The 13,498-nt window shown below is 49.0% G+C and overlaps 2 protein-coding genes across 7 annotated transcripts in view; one reads left to right on the forward strand and one right to left on the reverse strand.

Annotated features, from left to right (window-relative positions):
- The window catches only part of LOC311582923 (uncharacterized protein), a 28,954-nt gene extending 26,743 nt beyond the window's left edge, over nt 1–2,211 (reverse strand). Inside the window, exons 1-2 of the mRNA XM_084756245.1 lie at nt 2,180–2,211; nt 785–885 (exon numbers count right to left, since the gene is read on the reverse strand). Coding sequence (XP_084612371.1) covers nt 785–854 — 70 coding nt within the window. The 5' untranslated portion in view covers nt 855–885; nt 2,180–2,211. The remainder of the gene's footprint in view (nt 1–784; nt 886–2,179) is intronic.
- Nucleotides 2,212–5,142: 2,931 nt separating this feature from the next.
- Nucleotides 5,143–13,498, forward strand: part of LEF1 (lymphoid enhancer binding factor 1) — a 115,289-nt gene continuing 106,933 nt past the window's right edge. For 3 of the 6 annotated variants that reach the window (XM_084756227.1, XM_084756226.1, XM_084756228.1), the window contains exons 1-3: nt 5,143–6,515; nt 8,752–8,818; nt 10,154–10,287. In XM_084756227.1, the coding sequence (XP_084612353.1) occupies nt 6,309–6,515; nt 8,752–8,818; nt 10,154–10,287 (408 nt within the window). In that variant the 5' untranslated portion in view covers nt 5,143–6,308. Of the gene's footprint in view, nt 6,516–7,303; nt 7,666–7,810; nt 8,123–8,751; nt 8,819–10,153; nt 10,288–13,498 lie in introns of those variants that run through there. The other 3 variants (XM_084756229.1, XM_084756230.1, XM_084756231.1) reach the window with 3 other exon arrangements.

A 13,498-nucleotide genomic window follows, 5' to 3' on the forward strand; every position in this document is an offset into this window, starting at 1 on the left:
ACCCTTGGCAAGGGAGGCAGGGGCTGAGCCTGTCTTGGGCCTGGGATGTCTTGGTTCTGCATGACACTGTTGGGAAATTGTCTCTGTAGGGAACACCTTTCAAGAAGTGAAAACTTACAGGCTTTTCGCCATAGACACAAACGTTTCACGTGGGCAGACCCATCAACACAATAACTTCACATCATCTAGACCAACCAACCGGGAAAGCGATTAAAAATGGCATTCACATCGGATTTCATGAATCTAATTTCTGTGGAAGAGATATGCAGTTTTCCGTAGCTGTGTGTTCAGGGGTTAAAAAAAAAAAACCCGTGTGTAGAGAGGTTAAGGAGCAGGACACACAAACAGCACGGCCACACGTGTTGTGTCAGCGCTCCCTCACAAATGTGGCCACAAAAGAAAGTGTGAAGCATGCTGGAAGAAGACAATATTTATGGCTGAAGAAATTCGGCCTCACATAACGGTAATTATGAACAAGATATTTTCCCTAATAAAATTACTGCAAAACAAAATCTGGAGAATATAAGTGCTTCCCTATGTTGTCTTTATTTTATCCCATGTGCTCAAGAGTGATTTCGAGAAGAAAAAAAAAGAAAAAGAAAAAAAGAAAAAAGGGGGCTGGGGCAAAACGGAGCTGAAAGAAAGAGCACCATAGTGAGATGAGCTCTGCAGAGGGTTGGTTTTGCTTTAGAAACTGGAATGTGTCCAGGCTTGATTTTTATTTTCAATTCACATTTCAGATCCAGCTCCCCAAACTCTTTGATCTTTCTCCCTGTCTCCTTACCCGGAAGAGAACCCTTGGCCTTCTCAGCTGGGAGCTGGGAGCACACGTGGAAAGACTGGCTGGGATCCATATTCTTGCCAAATTTAGTCACACAAAGGGGCCTGAGAGGGAAAAAAGAAAGGATGAAAGCAGGAGCCGCCGCGACTTCAAAGGCCGCGCCGCCGCGCCGGGCCCTGCGCAGGCGCCGCCCTTAGCCGATATAAGGCGAGACCAGCGGGCGCGGGTGGCCCTTCCGCGCGCGTCCCGACTCCAGGATGGACGGAGGGGGCTGCAGGGTCCGCGGGTGAGGGGCTGAAAGGGCGCGCGTGTTTTCCAGAAATCGCTGTCCGCGCCACATTAAGGCGTAGGAGAAAAGTTTTGAGAAAGGGAGAAAAAGAATGTGATGTTTGCGCCCCCTAAACTAACGGTTCTTCGGCCGGCACGTGTATTCAAGAAGCCCACGTTTGGCATCCCCCCTGTCCCGATGTCACGCTGGCTTCTCGGTGCGGGATCTCGGATTCCCGATACAGAGCCAAACCTCTGCACCCCCTTGGGGTCATTCTGTTCCCCTGAGATCATCCCCGGTCCCATCCACTGCCCGTCCTCAGCCACCCTCAGGTCCGCGCTGCTATGACGTTGGGACGGGCATTCCCTCCTGCGGTTGACAATCCACAGAGCAGAGTGGACCGTGCTTCCTCCACCTTGCGAGGCGGGCGCACAGGACTGACCAGGCTGCCGATCCCACGCTGGAATCGTCCGCCCGGGAGACCGCGCCAACGGGCGCCGGCCGCGCGGAAACCGGGCGTCTACGGGCACCGGATTGAAGAAGGTTTTCACGGTCCCACGAGTTCCCTGACCCTGGAGGAAGGGGCTTGGGGTTTGTTTGTTTAAAGCGGAAGAACCCCTGGGACACAAACTGCCACTTCCCTCGTCCCCTTTCTCCGTGACGTCGGTTAAACTGAAGGTGCCCACAGATTTAGACCCCTGCTGAAGCTACGGTGGGAAACCGGGGTCTCGGTTCCGCCCCTGGAATCACATGAGTTCGTTTTTCTAGTCCTTTCTCGGCTGTCTGGCGGAGCATCCTCTTCCGTAGGCCCCGCCACCTCCTTCCTTTGGGATCCCACCTAGGTTGCAGCTGGCAGAGAATCTAGGCCACACAAAGGAAAGACTTGGGGCCTGGGCTGGGGTTAGGACCTAGGGGGCGGAGAGGCTATGCGGGGGCACTGCGTTTCTCATCCCTGTAATTAAGGACTCTCTGGACCGTCTGCAGCGGACTCCACTTGGCTGCAAAATCGCTAAGTGGGGGAGGGAGGGTCTTCTTGTGTGGGTATGGGTCAGTCCCTCTGTTCCCTGCCCCGCCCCCAGCTCCCACCCCCATCCCCAACCCACCCGCGCGGCGCACTGGGCTATGCTCACCTCGGGGCAGTGGGGCCAACTCTGCTCCCCGCAGCCTGGGTTCCGGCTGGGGTTGGGCGCCTCGCCCCTCTACGCCCCCCCCCCTCTATCCCCACCCCCACCCAGAGGCACAGCACGGGAGACAGCGCCTTGTGCAAAAGGAAGTGTTGATGATAAAACAAGTTCACTCACAAACTAAACCCAAAGCCACCAGGAGGGGGGAAAAAAAACAGCAACGCAACCAGCCCCTAGCAATTGTTTCACGGTCGGAATTAAATCACATCAAAACGCCCCCCTGAAACCCACATCCTGAAGGAGTAAGCCTACTACAGCCAACCTCCAGTGGTTCGCTAGAGTTCACACGAACAACCTGCCTCTACATCCGAGGAAAGGGGGCGGCAGGGCTGCTCCTGCACCGCACCCACCACATCCCAGACTTAGGATCCCACTCGCCTAACCCCGAGAAGCGGAGAAGCTGATGCTTATGCTAATAACAGCCCAACAGGAATTAGGAGAGACTGCCCGGCGACTGGAATGCTTTTGCCAGGAAGGCGAAGTCCAGAGACACCACTTCCTGGGGTTACTTTGCCCCTCCTGTGTCTCCTTGCTTTTCTCTCTTAAGAGAGACTTCACAGGGAAATGCCAATCCCCCTTTACCGACAAGCTTTAAAACGTGTGGGCGCATGGTTTTAAGGGTAGCCCCCATTTAAGATTTGCAACACTGCTAAAGACAGCACACTGAGGAGACCACTCACCGCCAGGCGAACAGGGCGAAGCCATTAGGTGATTTCGTTAGAACCAATGTTTCCAAAGAGGGTTATAGCAAGGTATCAAACGCAGCCACCTATCCCAAGCCCTTTACTAAACCATTCTCACTAGGTTTTGCTCCAAATATCTCCATCTTCTTGAGCTCCTAATCTCTGGGACACCTGGAGCTGAGCTCCGTATGACTCACAGAGTCCAGATAATTAACGCGAAGGAGAAAATGGGAATCCGAATTAGTTGCAACACTTAAACAGGGGAGATGTAGAGTCGTCATTTAATCTCCTCTTGGCTTTCAAAAAATACCCTCTGGCTATTCTTCTTGCCCCCTCCCCCTTCTGGGATTGATGAAAAGGACTCGTCTACTCTGGCTGCTTAGAGGAAACTGCATCTTCCAGGGTTCTTTTGCTCAGACAAATTGGCGCACTCGGAGGAGGAATTCTGACTCTGTTAAATGTATGCTAGCAGGAACTCTGAATGTCTGAAACTGGTCCCTCTCTCCTCGCCTGCCACGTTAATAGCAATGGAGGTTGCATAGCATCACTATAAAAGTGAATTTAGTCCCAACCTTTCTATTATTCTCCCTGACACCCTGAAGTAAAATGTCATTTAGGGCTTCTGTAAATTATAGCTTTGGCAATTATTTAAATTTAAAAAACAGTTTTCGTTATTCTGAGTTCTTTAGCCAGCTCCTTTATTGCGCCTAAATCTATCGGATTACATATGACCAACTAGGTCCTGTGGGGCCACCTGAACTGATAACTATGAAAACCACATCCTAGCAAGCTCCCAAACTGGCAGTTATCAGTAAGCAAAGTTTTAAATGTTTACTTAAATAACAGTTAAAGTCTACAATGTTCAATAGCCCACAATTTCACCTTTAAAGGAGAGACCTTTGCCTAAGCGTTCTTATGTAATGTCACTAAGACATGATTCTGTGGCGTTTTATTTTCAGTTTAGGGAAGACGGAGGTACAATTCTGTCTCCTGTTTACTGCTCCCAGGCTTTTACAGATGGCTGCCGCATTGGTGTAATAATTTTGCCTGAATATTTGACTTGAGGGGAGGGGTTGAACGCCAAGGGACAGAATGTAACGTGTTCCCTTAAGCCTCACTTACACGGTAACTTTCACAAAGCATCGCCCTTAAGAGTTCTGCCCTTTTACAAAATGCATCAAAGAGACAGTGGGAACCGAGGAATTTTTGAGGTTGGATTCCGATTTACGTCCTCAAGGGTCCTTTTCAGCGGAGTGTCCAGGATGTCAGCAACTGCCCAGCCCTGTTTCCCTCTCCTAGGTCCTTTTGCATCCTTTTGGGAGGACACACTGAGTCGTGAATGTACGTTCATTCGGTAGTAAGGACACAAAGCAATGGTTTTTTTTTTTTTAAGCGATAATTAAGGCTGTCTTCATTCCCTTCTTCCCGGTCTTTTCCCCTTTGGTAAGCCTGGAGATTTTATTTTCGCTAGCGTGTGCGCCCTTGTCTCCGAAGAACGTGTGATACACGTTAGTACAGCCACAACTCTGCTTCCTTGAGCTTGCTGTGCCTCTTCTCTTTGGTTAGGTAAGCAATGTGTTACATTTTCTCCCTTTCCTTCTCCTAGTCCCTAATTCTCGCCTCGTCCCCTGTCAGAGCATCTATCAATGTGGTGTCGACCACAGTGCCGGCGGCTTTCTCTTTCATCTTCCTCCCCTTGCCTGAGTGGGGGGCGGGGGGGGGGAAGCTAGAGTGGGCAGCGGAAAGGAGGTTGAAGAGAGACTGGCAAAGGAGAAGAAGTGAGTGGGGGCAAGAGAAGAAGAGATGCTTGGATGATGAAGTTAAGTCATTCCGGCAGAGTTTCTCGCCAATTTCACGTCTGCAACAGCTTGCCTTGGAGTGGGTTACAAGCAGCACCTGGTCCTTCTCTAGGTTGTTTTTTTCCCAACCAGGGATGAGCGCGCACGCACACTCAACATACACATACACACACACACACACACACACACACACACACACACACACACACACACACACACACACACATCCCCACGGCGCCCCTCAAACTATGACTCGCCCTCCAGGCGCTAGGAAATGAACTAGGGCTAGGGAAAAACCTGGATCTCCTCCTCCTCCTTCTCCAAGCAGACTCCCATCTCCCCACCCCTCCAGCCCTCAGCCAAGGAGATCAGGAGGCGGGGGAGGGGCGGGGGAGGAGAAGCGACGCAATTGAATAGCTTTGCAGCGCCGGCTAGGCGCGGTGAGGAGAAGCGGTGGGAAGGCGCAGCCGCTCACCTGCGGGGCAGCGCTCACAGGAGGGACCCGGCTGCGCTCTCGTGGGCCCTGGCATTTGGACTCGCCCGGAGCCTTGCAAGCGCCCCACGCTCCGGGTGTTCCCCTCCGGTCGGGCTCGGAGGAGCCGAGGGGCCACCAGCAGCTCTTTGCTTTGACAGAGGGGAGGCGGGGAGAGAGGCGAGTAATAGCTCCAGCGAGCCAAGCAGAAACTCGAGCCGGGAACAAAGAAGGATCGGGCTCGAGTGTGTGTGTGTGCGCGCGCGGGTGTGTGCGTGTGTGTTTGTGTGTATCGGCCGGAGCTGCGGGCTGGACCATTTGGGCCCAAGGCTCCTGCTGTGACTCTCCAAGACTCTGCAGTGCCAGCCACTGCCGATTCCCAGCGCTCACCAGCACAAACTTTATTCTTGGCAAACTTCTCTTTTTCTCCCCTCCTCCTCCGCCCCCCCCCCTTCCTTTAGCAGATTAAATGCTTCTCCAGAAGGAACACCAAAGCGAAAGGAAAGGAAAGAAGCTCTAACACAGACGTCTGCAGCTCTGGTGGCTCTTTATTGTTTACCCTTCAGGAAGTGGACTTTTCGGTATTTTCTGATTCTCCTCGCACCTCGGCTGGGCAAACGGAGCCTTTTGGCCCACTTCTCCTCTTCTCAAAACAAACACCGAAATCCACATCCGAGGAATCCACGGTAGAGAGGTTTTGCACGACGCGCCACGGGATCCTCCTTTGCACTTTGGAAAATCGTGTCCCCTCCAGAGCCGGCGTTCGCGGCACACAGACTCGGGCAACGAGGGCCGCGTGGGGTGGCCACCCAGTCCTGGCAGCCTAGCCTAGTGCACGCGGAGCGGCGCAGACGCTCCCAGAGGCGCCGGCGGCTGCCGCCCTCGCAGTCTGGTGCCCTTCGCCCCAGGGCCGGGCGCCGGCGTCCTTCTAAGTGAAGAGGGAAAGCGCGGCAATCGCAGCGGCTCCTGCAGCTGCTCTGGCCGTGGGCCCCACATTTGCCCAATCCGCCTCCAGTCGTAGTCCTCCGGCACACAGTCTTCTTACTCTCACTCCCCCCGCCCCCTTCTCCTGCTGTCGCCGAGCGCCCCTGCAGCGGAGCGGAGATTACAGAGCCGCCGGGATGCCCCAACTCTCTGGAGGCGGCGGCGGAGGGGACCCGGAACTCTGCGCCACCGATGAGATGATCCCCTTCAAGGATGAGGGCGATCCGCAGAAGGAGAAGATCTTCGCCGAGATCAGTCACCCCGAAGAGGAGGGCGACTTAGCCGATATTAAGTCATCCTTGGTTAACGAGTCTGAAATCATCCCAGCCAGCAACGGGCATGAGGTGAGTGGGCCACTGTCCCGAGAGGCGTGGCGGGTCTGAGGGGCGCAGAGAGGAAGCAGGCAGAGCGCGCGGCCACTGTGGCCGCTGCGCCCCGGTCCCTCGCGGGCTGGGCGGGGAATAACGGCCGCTGGTCCACAGTGCGCACGTGTGTGAGCAGCGGGCAGGGAAATTATTCCAAGTGGGTCTGTGGCTAAATGGTGAAGAATATGCAGGAAACACTGGCCTTAGCCCGTCCCGTTTAGTCCTCTGATGTTTCAGCTGGTCTGAGGGGCCGATACATTAAAGCAGTCATGTCTAAACACAACTGCGAAGTCCATCCTTGAGTGGAAAACAAAGTGCATCCGCTAGCTCTCTCGGTACAATGTGCAAAAGTGCGTTACACCACCGAGGGCTCCAAGGAGAGAAGTCCCAGGCGGGAGGAAGGAGAGGCGGGCGTGGGCCTGGCAGAAGGGGCCGCCCCAACCGCCGTGGAGTAGAGCGCGCGCCCGGACTGCGGGGGCGTTGCGGGACCCGGTCCCCACACCGGGCGAGGCTGCTGCGGGGAGCCGTGGGCGAGCCGAGCGGAGCCGCCCAACGGCACAGGCACCGCAGTCCTTCCGCCTGCAACCCGGGCATTTAAAGTGGAAAGAAAAGCGTTTATTTGGGGTTAGGCTGGGTTGGAATCAGGCCCTGGATCTCTGCTGAAGAAAGGCAAGCCCTCGGCGGAAGCCCGGCCGCGGCTGGGGAGGAGGGACGCACTTTATCAGATCTCCGGGCCAGCTGCAGGCGAGCGCGCTGGTAACCGGAGTAGAGTAAATAGAGACACGTGGGTGCCGGCGCGAGGGAGCGGAGAGCCGGGCCACGCGCTAGCTTAGGATGCGGATGGGCGTAGAGCCCCAAAGCCCACACTTTAGCGGCCACCCTGGCTCAGCAGCTGGGTAAATCTCAGGGGAACATCCAGTAGAAAAGTTCCATACCCAAATGATGTCCCTAACGTTTTTCCGTCCCAGAGAAACTTAAAGAGTTTACCCTTTTCCTTAAATGGCAGCCTTCTGCCCTCATCCCCACCCCCACCCCAAAGAAAGGGTGGTTTCGGGGGCGGGGCATTTTGGGTTTAAAGAGTACTTTTAAGAAACACCTCAGAGTTACCTTCTCTATCCCGATGGCAGGGGTGAGTACGCATCTAAGAAGACTGGGGGCCCGATTCCTAGCATATAAGGGGCTCTCTGTTCCCAAAGTCCAGCAAAAAGTAGAAAGGGGGAGGGAGGGTGCAGTCAAAGTCAGGTAAAAGGAAAAAAAAAAAAGGTTTGTGTGCCCCGAAGAATGAGGTCGTCTGGAGGGCACTGGTCCAAGGAATCAAATACCATGTAAACTCTGGGACTTCTGGCATACTGTAGAATAGCCTCTTTCCATCTACTGGAGTAGTTCACACATCTCCATCCACCTCACATTTCTATGGTTTCCTAGTCTGAAGAAAGAAAGAAAGAAAGAAAGAAAGAAAGAAAGAAAGAAAGAAAGAAAGAAAGAAAAAGCAGTGCTTTAGAAACCGAAAACTACCTGGGTTGGGAGTTTGAACTGTTCATCCTTCCTCCTCGGTGGAAGTGGATCAAGCAGCCCCACAGAAGATGGTGAGGGGTGATACCACTGATTGACACGTGGTTGAGTTTGGTTGAGTCGGGTCGGTGGCGCTTACCAAAACGGATATTAACTGGGCTACCTTTTAGGTATCTATTACTGGACTCTCAATTTACCCTCCCTTTAACCACAGACCAGTTCAACTCTGACAGCCTACTAGCACTGAGGCCTGTAAAAGTGGAGGCAGTTCCAGCCGGGACCCTCTCAGGCAATTTCTCCAAGACCTCATCAAAATGGTCCTTTTGTGTATGTTCCCAGATCTTATTTTCAGTTACAAAATGTTTCTGGGGGCGTTTTTAATCAGCTCTTGTCAAAGTGAACTGAGGTTGAAGGGGCTCAACTTGTCCTTGAAGTTGGGCACCCAAGAAGCATTGATGGATTGGTAGAGCATCACCAATTCACTTCCCCCCCCCCAACATTCATTTGATCTGAGTATTTAGTAATCACTCAAAGAGACATCCTGATTGGGAGATTTTCCAGTACTCAAGCCTAGCTTGTGTTTAATTTTAACCAAATGGGTAGACTGGGTTTTACTTAAATCTTGTGCCTTGAATTACCACAGACTCATCACAACGGTTACAAACTCTAAAATGGTCTTCTTTCTTTTGGGGGTGGCCATTAGGTGGTGAGACAAGCACAGTCCTCTCAGGAGCCCTACCATGACGAGGCCAGAGAGCACCCCGATGACGGTAAGAAGCCAGATTCTCTTTCTCCCCACTTAACCATAGGACAAGTGCGATTTGAATATCTGGTTCTATTTTGATACTTCTATTTGAGTTAGTTGGCTGGAACCAGATATGCAAGCCTGTGCCCACATACTGTTTTAACAGCATAAGAAAGAATGCCCAGAAACTCAGGGCTTCTTTCTCACTGTGTGTAGCAATCACATCCCTTAGAACCCTTCCTTAAATGAGTCTGAGCCTTTGGATTCCCATTGGCATCCAGAGTCTTACAGAAGGAATGTTTCTGAAGAGTATTCTTCATTTCATTCTGAAGAGGGTTTTTCATTCCCAAAATGGCTGTGTGTAGGTTCTCAGTACAGTGAAGAAAAGCAGTGTGTGGGCAGATGGGTCAGCATTCAGTAAAACTGAACATAGCTTGTAAAATATAAAAGATGTTCAAAGTTACACATATCATATGGTAGACATTTCCCCCATTGCTGATTCTTGTCAATACTTAAAAAAAAAATCACACGTGCGCGTACACACACACACACTCAGTCCTTTGCTCATTCCAAGTTTAATCAGATCACCATAGGGTTCACTTGTCAATCAGTTGGCATTTCTGGTCTCTTTCAGTTGCTTAACAATTGGCCCGTCTAGAATGGAGTGTTTGTATACTTGGTGCATGGACCAGGGGCAGGGAGAGGGCTGATGCCTTCCTTCTTGGCAACAAGTAGTTATTCAGATTAAAAGCAAAGGGACATTTCTTTGGTAGACTGGTGTAAATTTAGCCATGAAATTAGGACTTCCAAAGGTTAATTCACTACAAATTTGGGGTTCAACCATACACTAGATGCAGTTTTGTTTTGTTTTGTTCCTCAGTAAAAATCCAGCATTCGGTAGAAATCCAGAGGCACAGGTGGAATTTTTAAATTTGTCTAAAAGAAAGACACTTCAAATGTATCAATGTGTATGTGTGTTGGGGGTAGAAGGCCCCACGTTAACATTTCTGCTTTAAGTTTGTGTGTGTTCCCTTGTGTTTCTTTATTCCTCAGTCCAGTTTGTTAGCATTAGAGCAAATTAAATTAGATGAATAACACTTATTTTTGTAAAAACATCAGTCAGTAGTGGGAGTAAATTGAACCATATGTTTTTTAAACATCTGGTTTGCTGTTAAGCCATGGAAGAGCATAAACACTGTCAATCTAAAATAGAGCATAATAATCCAGTTACAGTATTTTATAAACAAATATTTTACTTAAAGCCTGGCTTTTCATAGAAGCAAAAAGGTTTTCTGATGAAAAATGGTGTGGTATAAAAGGGAAGCTGACGCCTCTTTGACTGTTCTTTGGATTCTCCCAGGAAAGCATCCAGATGGAGGCCTGTACACCAAGGGAGCCCCCTACTCCACTTACTCTGGCTACATCATGATGCCAAATATGAATAGTGACCCATACATGTCAAATGGATCCCTTTCTCCACCCATCCCGAGGACAGTGAGTAACATGCTGATGTTGAAAATGATTTCCAGACGTGCAAATTAATTTGTGTTTCAACAGAATGCTTATTTCTTCCAACACATTGGCAATGGTTTCATTGTATGTGACTAGTCATCACTCAGTAAGGGCTGCGTAAGGAGCGGCAGGCCTGAGAACAGTGCTGTCTTTATGTCTCCCGTTTGGATTTTTTAGATTTAGGCTTGATGGGCTAAGATGAATAAGCAGAGGATCCCAAGTTATGAAGTCAAATGAAGCCGCGTAGCTAATCTATGGTTTTTATGAGTGCTATGTTTCTGTGCTGGTGACCGGAGGAAAATGGATTTAATCTTTCAGGATCCAAGGAGCTGGGTAGCTCTCAAAACCCTAAACTCTTTAGAGTCAGAACTACTGATGCTCGTTTGGAGCCACACATTCAGAATGTTATTTTGGCTTTGGAAAAATGTCTTTATTATATTAGCTTTTGTCTTTAAGGGGGGGGGGGGCTAGGTGAGTCATTTCACTTTATTGTCAGTTGGGAAAATGTCTGAAGACCATATAATGAAAAGTTGTTGTTATTTTTAATCTTTGGGTTCAATTTTCTTAAAGTTGTAAAAAATGCAGTATTGTAGAGACTACATTATGCTGGTATACACAATATTTTGAAGAATTTCGTGTGTGTTATTTGATGCTATTTCTCTTTAACTGGGGGGTAGAGACCTCACCTGTTTTGAGAAAACAACTGAATGGTAGCTTGCAGAGGATGCGCACGTGATCATATTGATGAATACACTGAATATCCCCATGTTTTTTTAAGCTGCTGAGATGATTGTAGAGCTAGTTAACCTGTTCCCTGCCCCACTCCTCCAGCATTCAAGCCCAGTGAGAAACACTCAGAAATGGGTCTCACTGACGTGTTGGAGGTGAACCTCCAGCCTCCGTGGGGCTCAGTGGTTCTACAAACTGAAAGGTCTGTGAGAAACACTTGGGGGGAAAGGAGTCCCACTGATACCTTAGTTAGTGACAGAATCTGAGAGCTGGGTGGTTCACCAAAGCAGCAGAGAGGAAATGGCTGGTAGTCAGCTGGAGTGCTTGTGGCTACACAATCGTCTGAGGCCTGGATAGTTAAAATGATAGGTATGTGAGGTTGGTGGGCCTTGTGACTGCGGACTTATTGTGGTAATTTTTCTACAAATTCCAGATGGATATTTAAGCTCAGGTAGGGAACCACGATTTTTCTCCTTTTCATAAAGCAGCTTGTGGGGATCAAATCTTGGAGATGTTTGTGGTGTTTGTTACAAGGAACATTCCCTCCCATTATTTTAAAACATTTCAAATATTTAATGTCTGTGCAGTGTGAGCAACCTTCTACGTAAAATGTGGATGAACTAATAAAACAATCATAATGTATTATTTATAGATTAATCCTCCCCCCCCCCCCCCGCCACACTCACCAAAAATGCTTCTGGGTTTTAAAACATGTAGAGGACTTGTTGAGCCAGATAGAGAAATATATCTGATTTTTTGGGGGTAATAGTTGTGCATTTTTTAATGGGGGGCACATTTTGGATAAGAAACAGTTGATGATTCCTTTAGAAAGACTAACAGGTGAACACATAATCTTTTCTAATGAAGTTAGAGTTTTGGTAAAAGAAAATCATTTCCAAAACTGTTTGTTTAATTTATGAGTCCAGTTCGTACAGAATTCTGGTTTATTCCATAGAAAGGCCAAGTGCTTCTTTCTTCACACAAGAAATTAGGGAAATTAGTGTGATAAACTTCCTGATATTTATACATAGCGCCTACAAATATTGAAAATTATCCTTTCCCTTTTAAGCTATTCTGTTGTAAGTCTCTGTAGCCTTTTCTCCTGACTTCTCCAGTATACTCATTTTGGTGTGTGTGTGTGTGTGTGTGTGTGTGTGTGTGTGTGTGTGTGTGTGTATGCACCATTGTGCCCATACACATGCATGGACATATGCCTCCCTACCCTGTATCTCAGCATCATTTTGAAATGTCAATAGAATGAAAGACATTTATTGTTATCTATATAGTTAAATGTTGACATCCGTGAGCCAGTCATTCATTGCTTAGGAAAGATTTGTGGGCTTCGTAAATGTCACTAGGTGTAGACCGTGTTCAGAGAACCAATCCTCTGTTTTCTGATGCCTGTGACGACTCCTCTTACATGTTAAAATGCATTCATGTTAGTTATATTTTATTGAGAGACCTTGCAGTTTGCACAATTCCAGAAGCCTTTCAGTTTTAACCACAAGGCTATGGCAACTTTTTAGAGTCCAACTAAAGTGAGCTACAATCTTTGGTCCTTAATACCTAACAGCTGTTTGTAATGTTTCTGAGATCAAAAACACTCTAACCGGAAGGCAGACTGTCTTCTTCACCCTAACCACACTTCTGCTCTCTTTCTCCTTCCTCTTGGCCTCAGCAGGGCTGTTTGTGTCACTGACATCAGCAATGGTAGGTTTCTTAAGCTGGTGTCAGGAGCTGGGTGACCATTTGTATTTGAGTTTTAGGGTTGGGGCAGCTGCGTGACTTGAATTTGCATTACAAACAATTCCTAGTTTATTGCATCTGCCGCCTGTGAGAACTAGGGGGAACCATCTGTGGGAGGGTGAGGCATCTACTGGCCCCTCTCCTCCTCTCTGTGTCCAACCTGAGATTCCAGCTGTGGCCAAGTGGCACTCACAGGGATGCCTCTTCTGAATTTTCACCATAACCATATGCTGTTGCTCCAGTTTTAAACCGGGTCAGGCATCCCGGCACCTACTAAGGAGAACTGCCTTCGCCCCTCCATCTTCTTCCATTCTACAAGGACATTTTTTTGGGGGATCTCATTCTAGAACTGGAACCTTTAAGGGAGTGCGTGTTGTATTTTTTTTAAAATACAGAGAGGTTGCCTATATGCTAACAGTGTAAGCATCTATACGAGCTAGCTTATAAACGAGTCTGTCCTGGAGTTTTTAAATACGAGTGTTTAATGCGGACAAATTGAACAGTCAAGGAGAAAGCAGCTATGACGACCCACTTGGTGTCAGTTCAAGCTCTTCAGGCACAGAGGACGAGAAGATGTGCAAGCCTGTTAATATTCCAGAGCCAGGACCCACAGAGAGGTTATTAAAAACATATTCCCAAACCTTCTTTCTCTGAAGCTTATTTGTGAAAATAGGATCAACATGGAGGTATTAAAACAACAACAATGACCAAAAAAAAA

Source organism: Acomys minous (assembly GCF_964271855.1).
Source record: "Acomys minous genome assembly, chromosome: 14".
Lineage (NCBI taxonomy): Eukaryota > Metazoa > Chordata > Mammalia > Rodentia > Muridae > Acomys > Acomys minous.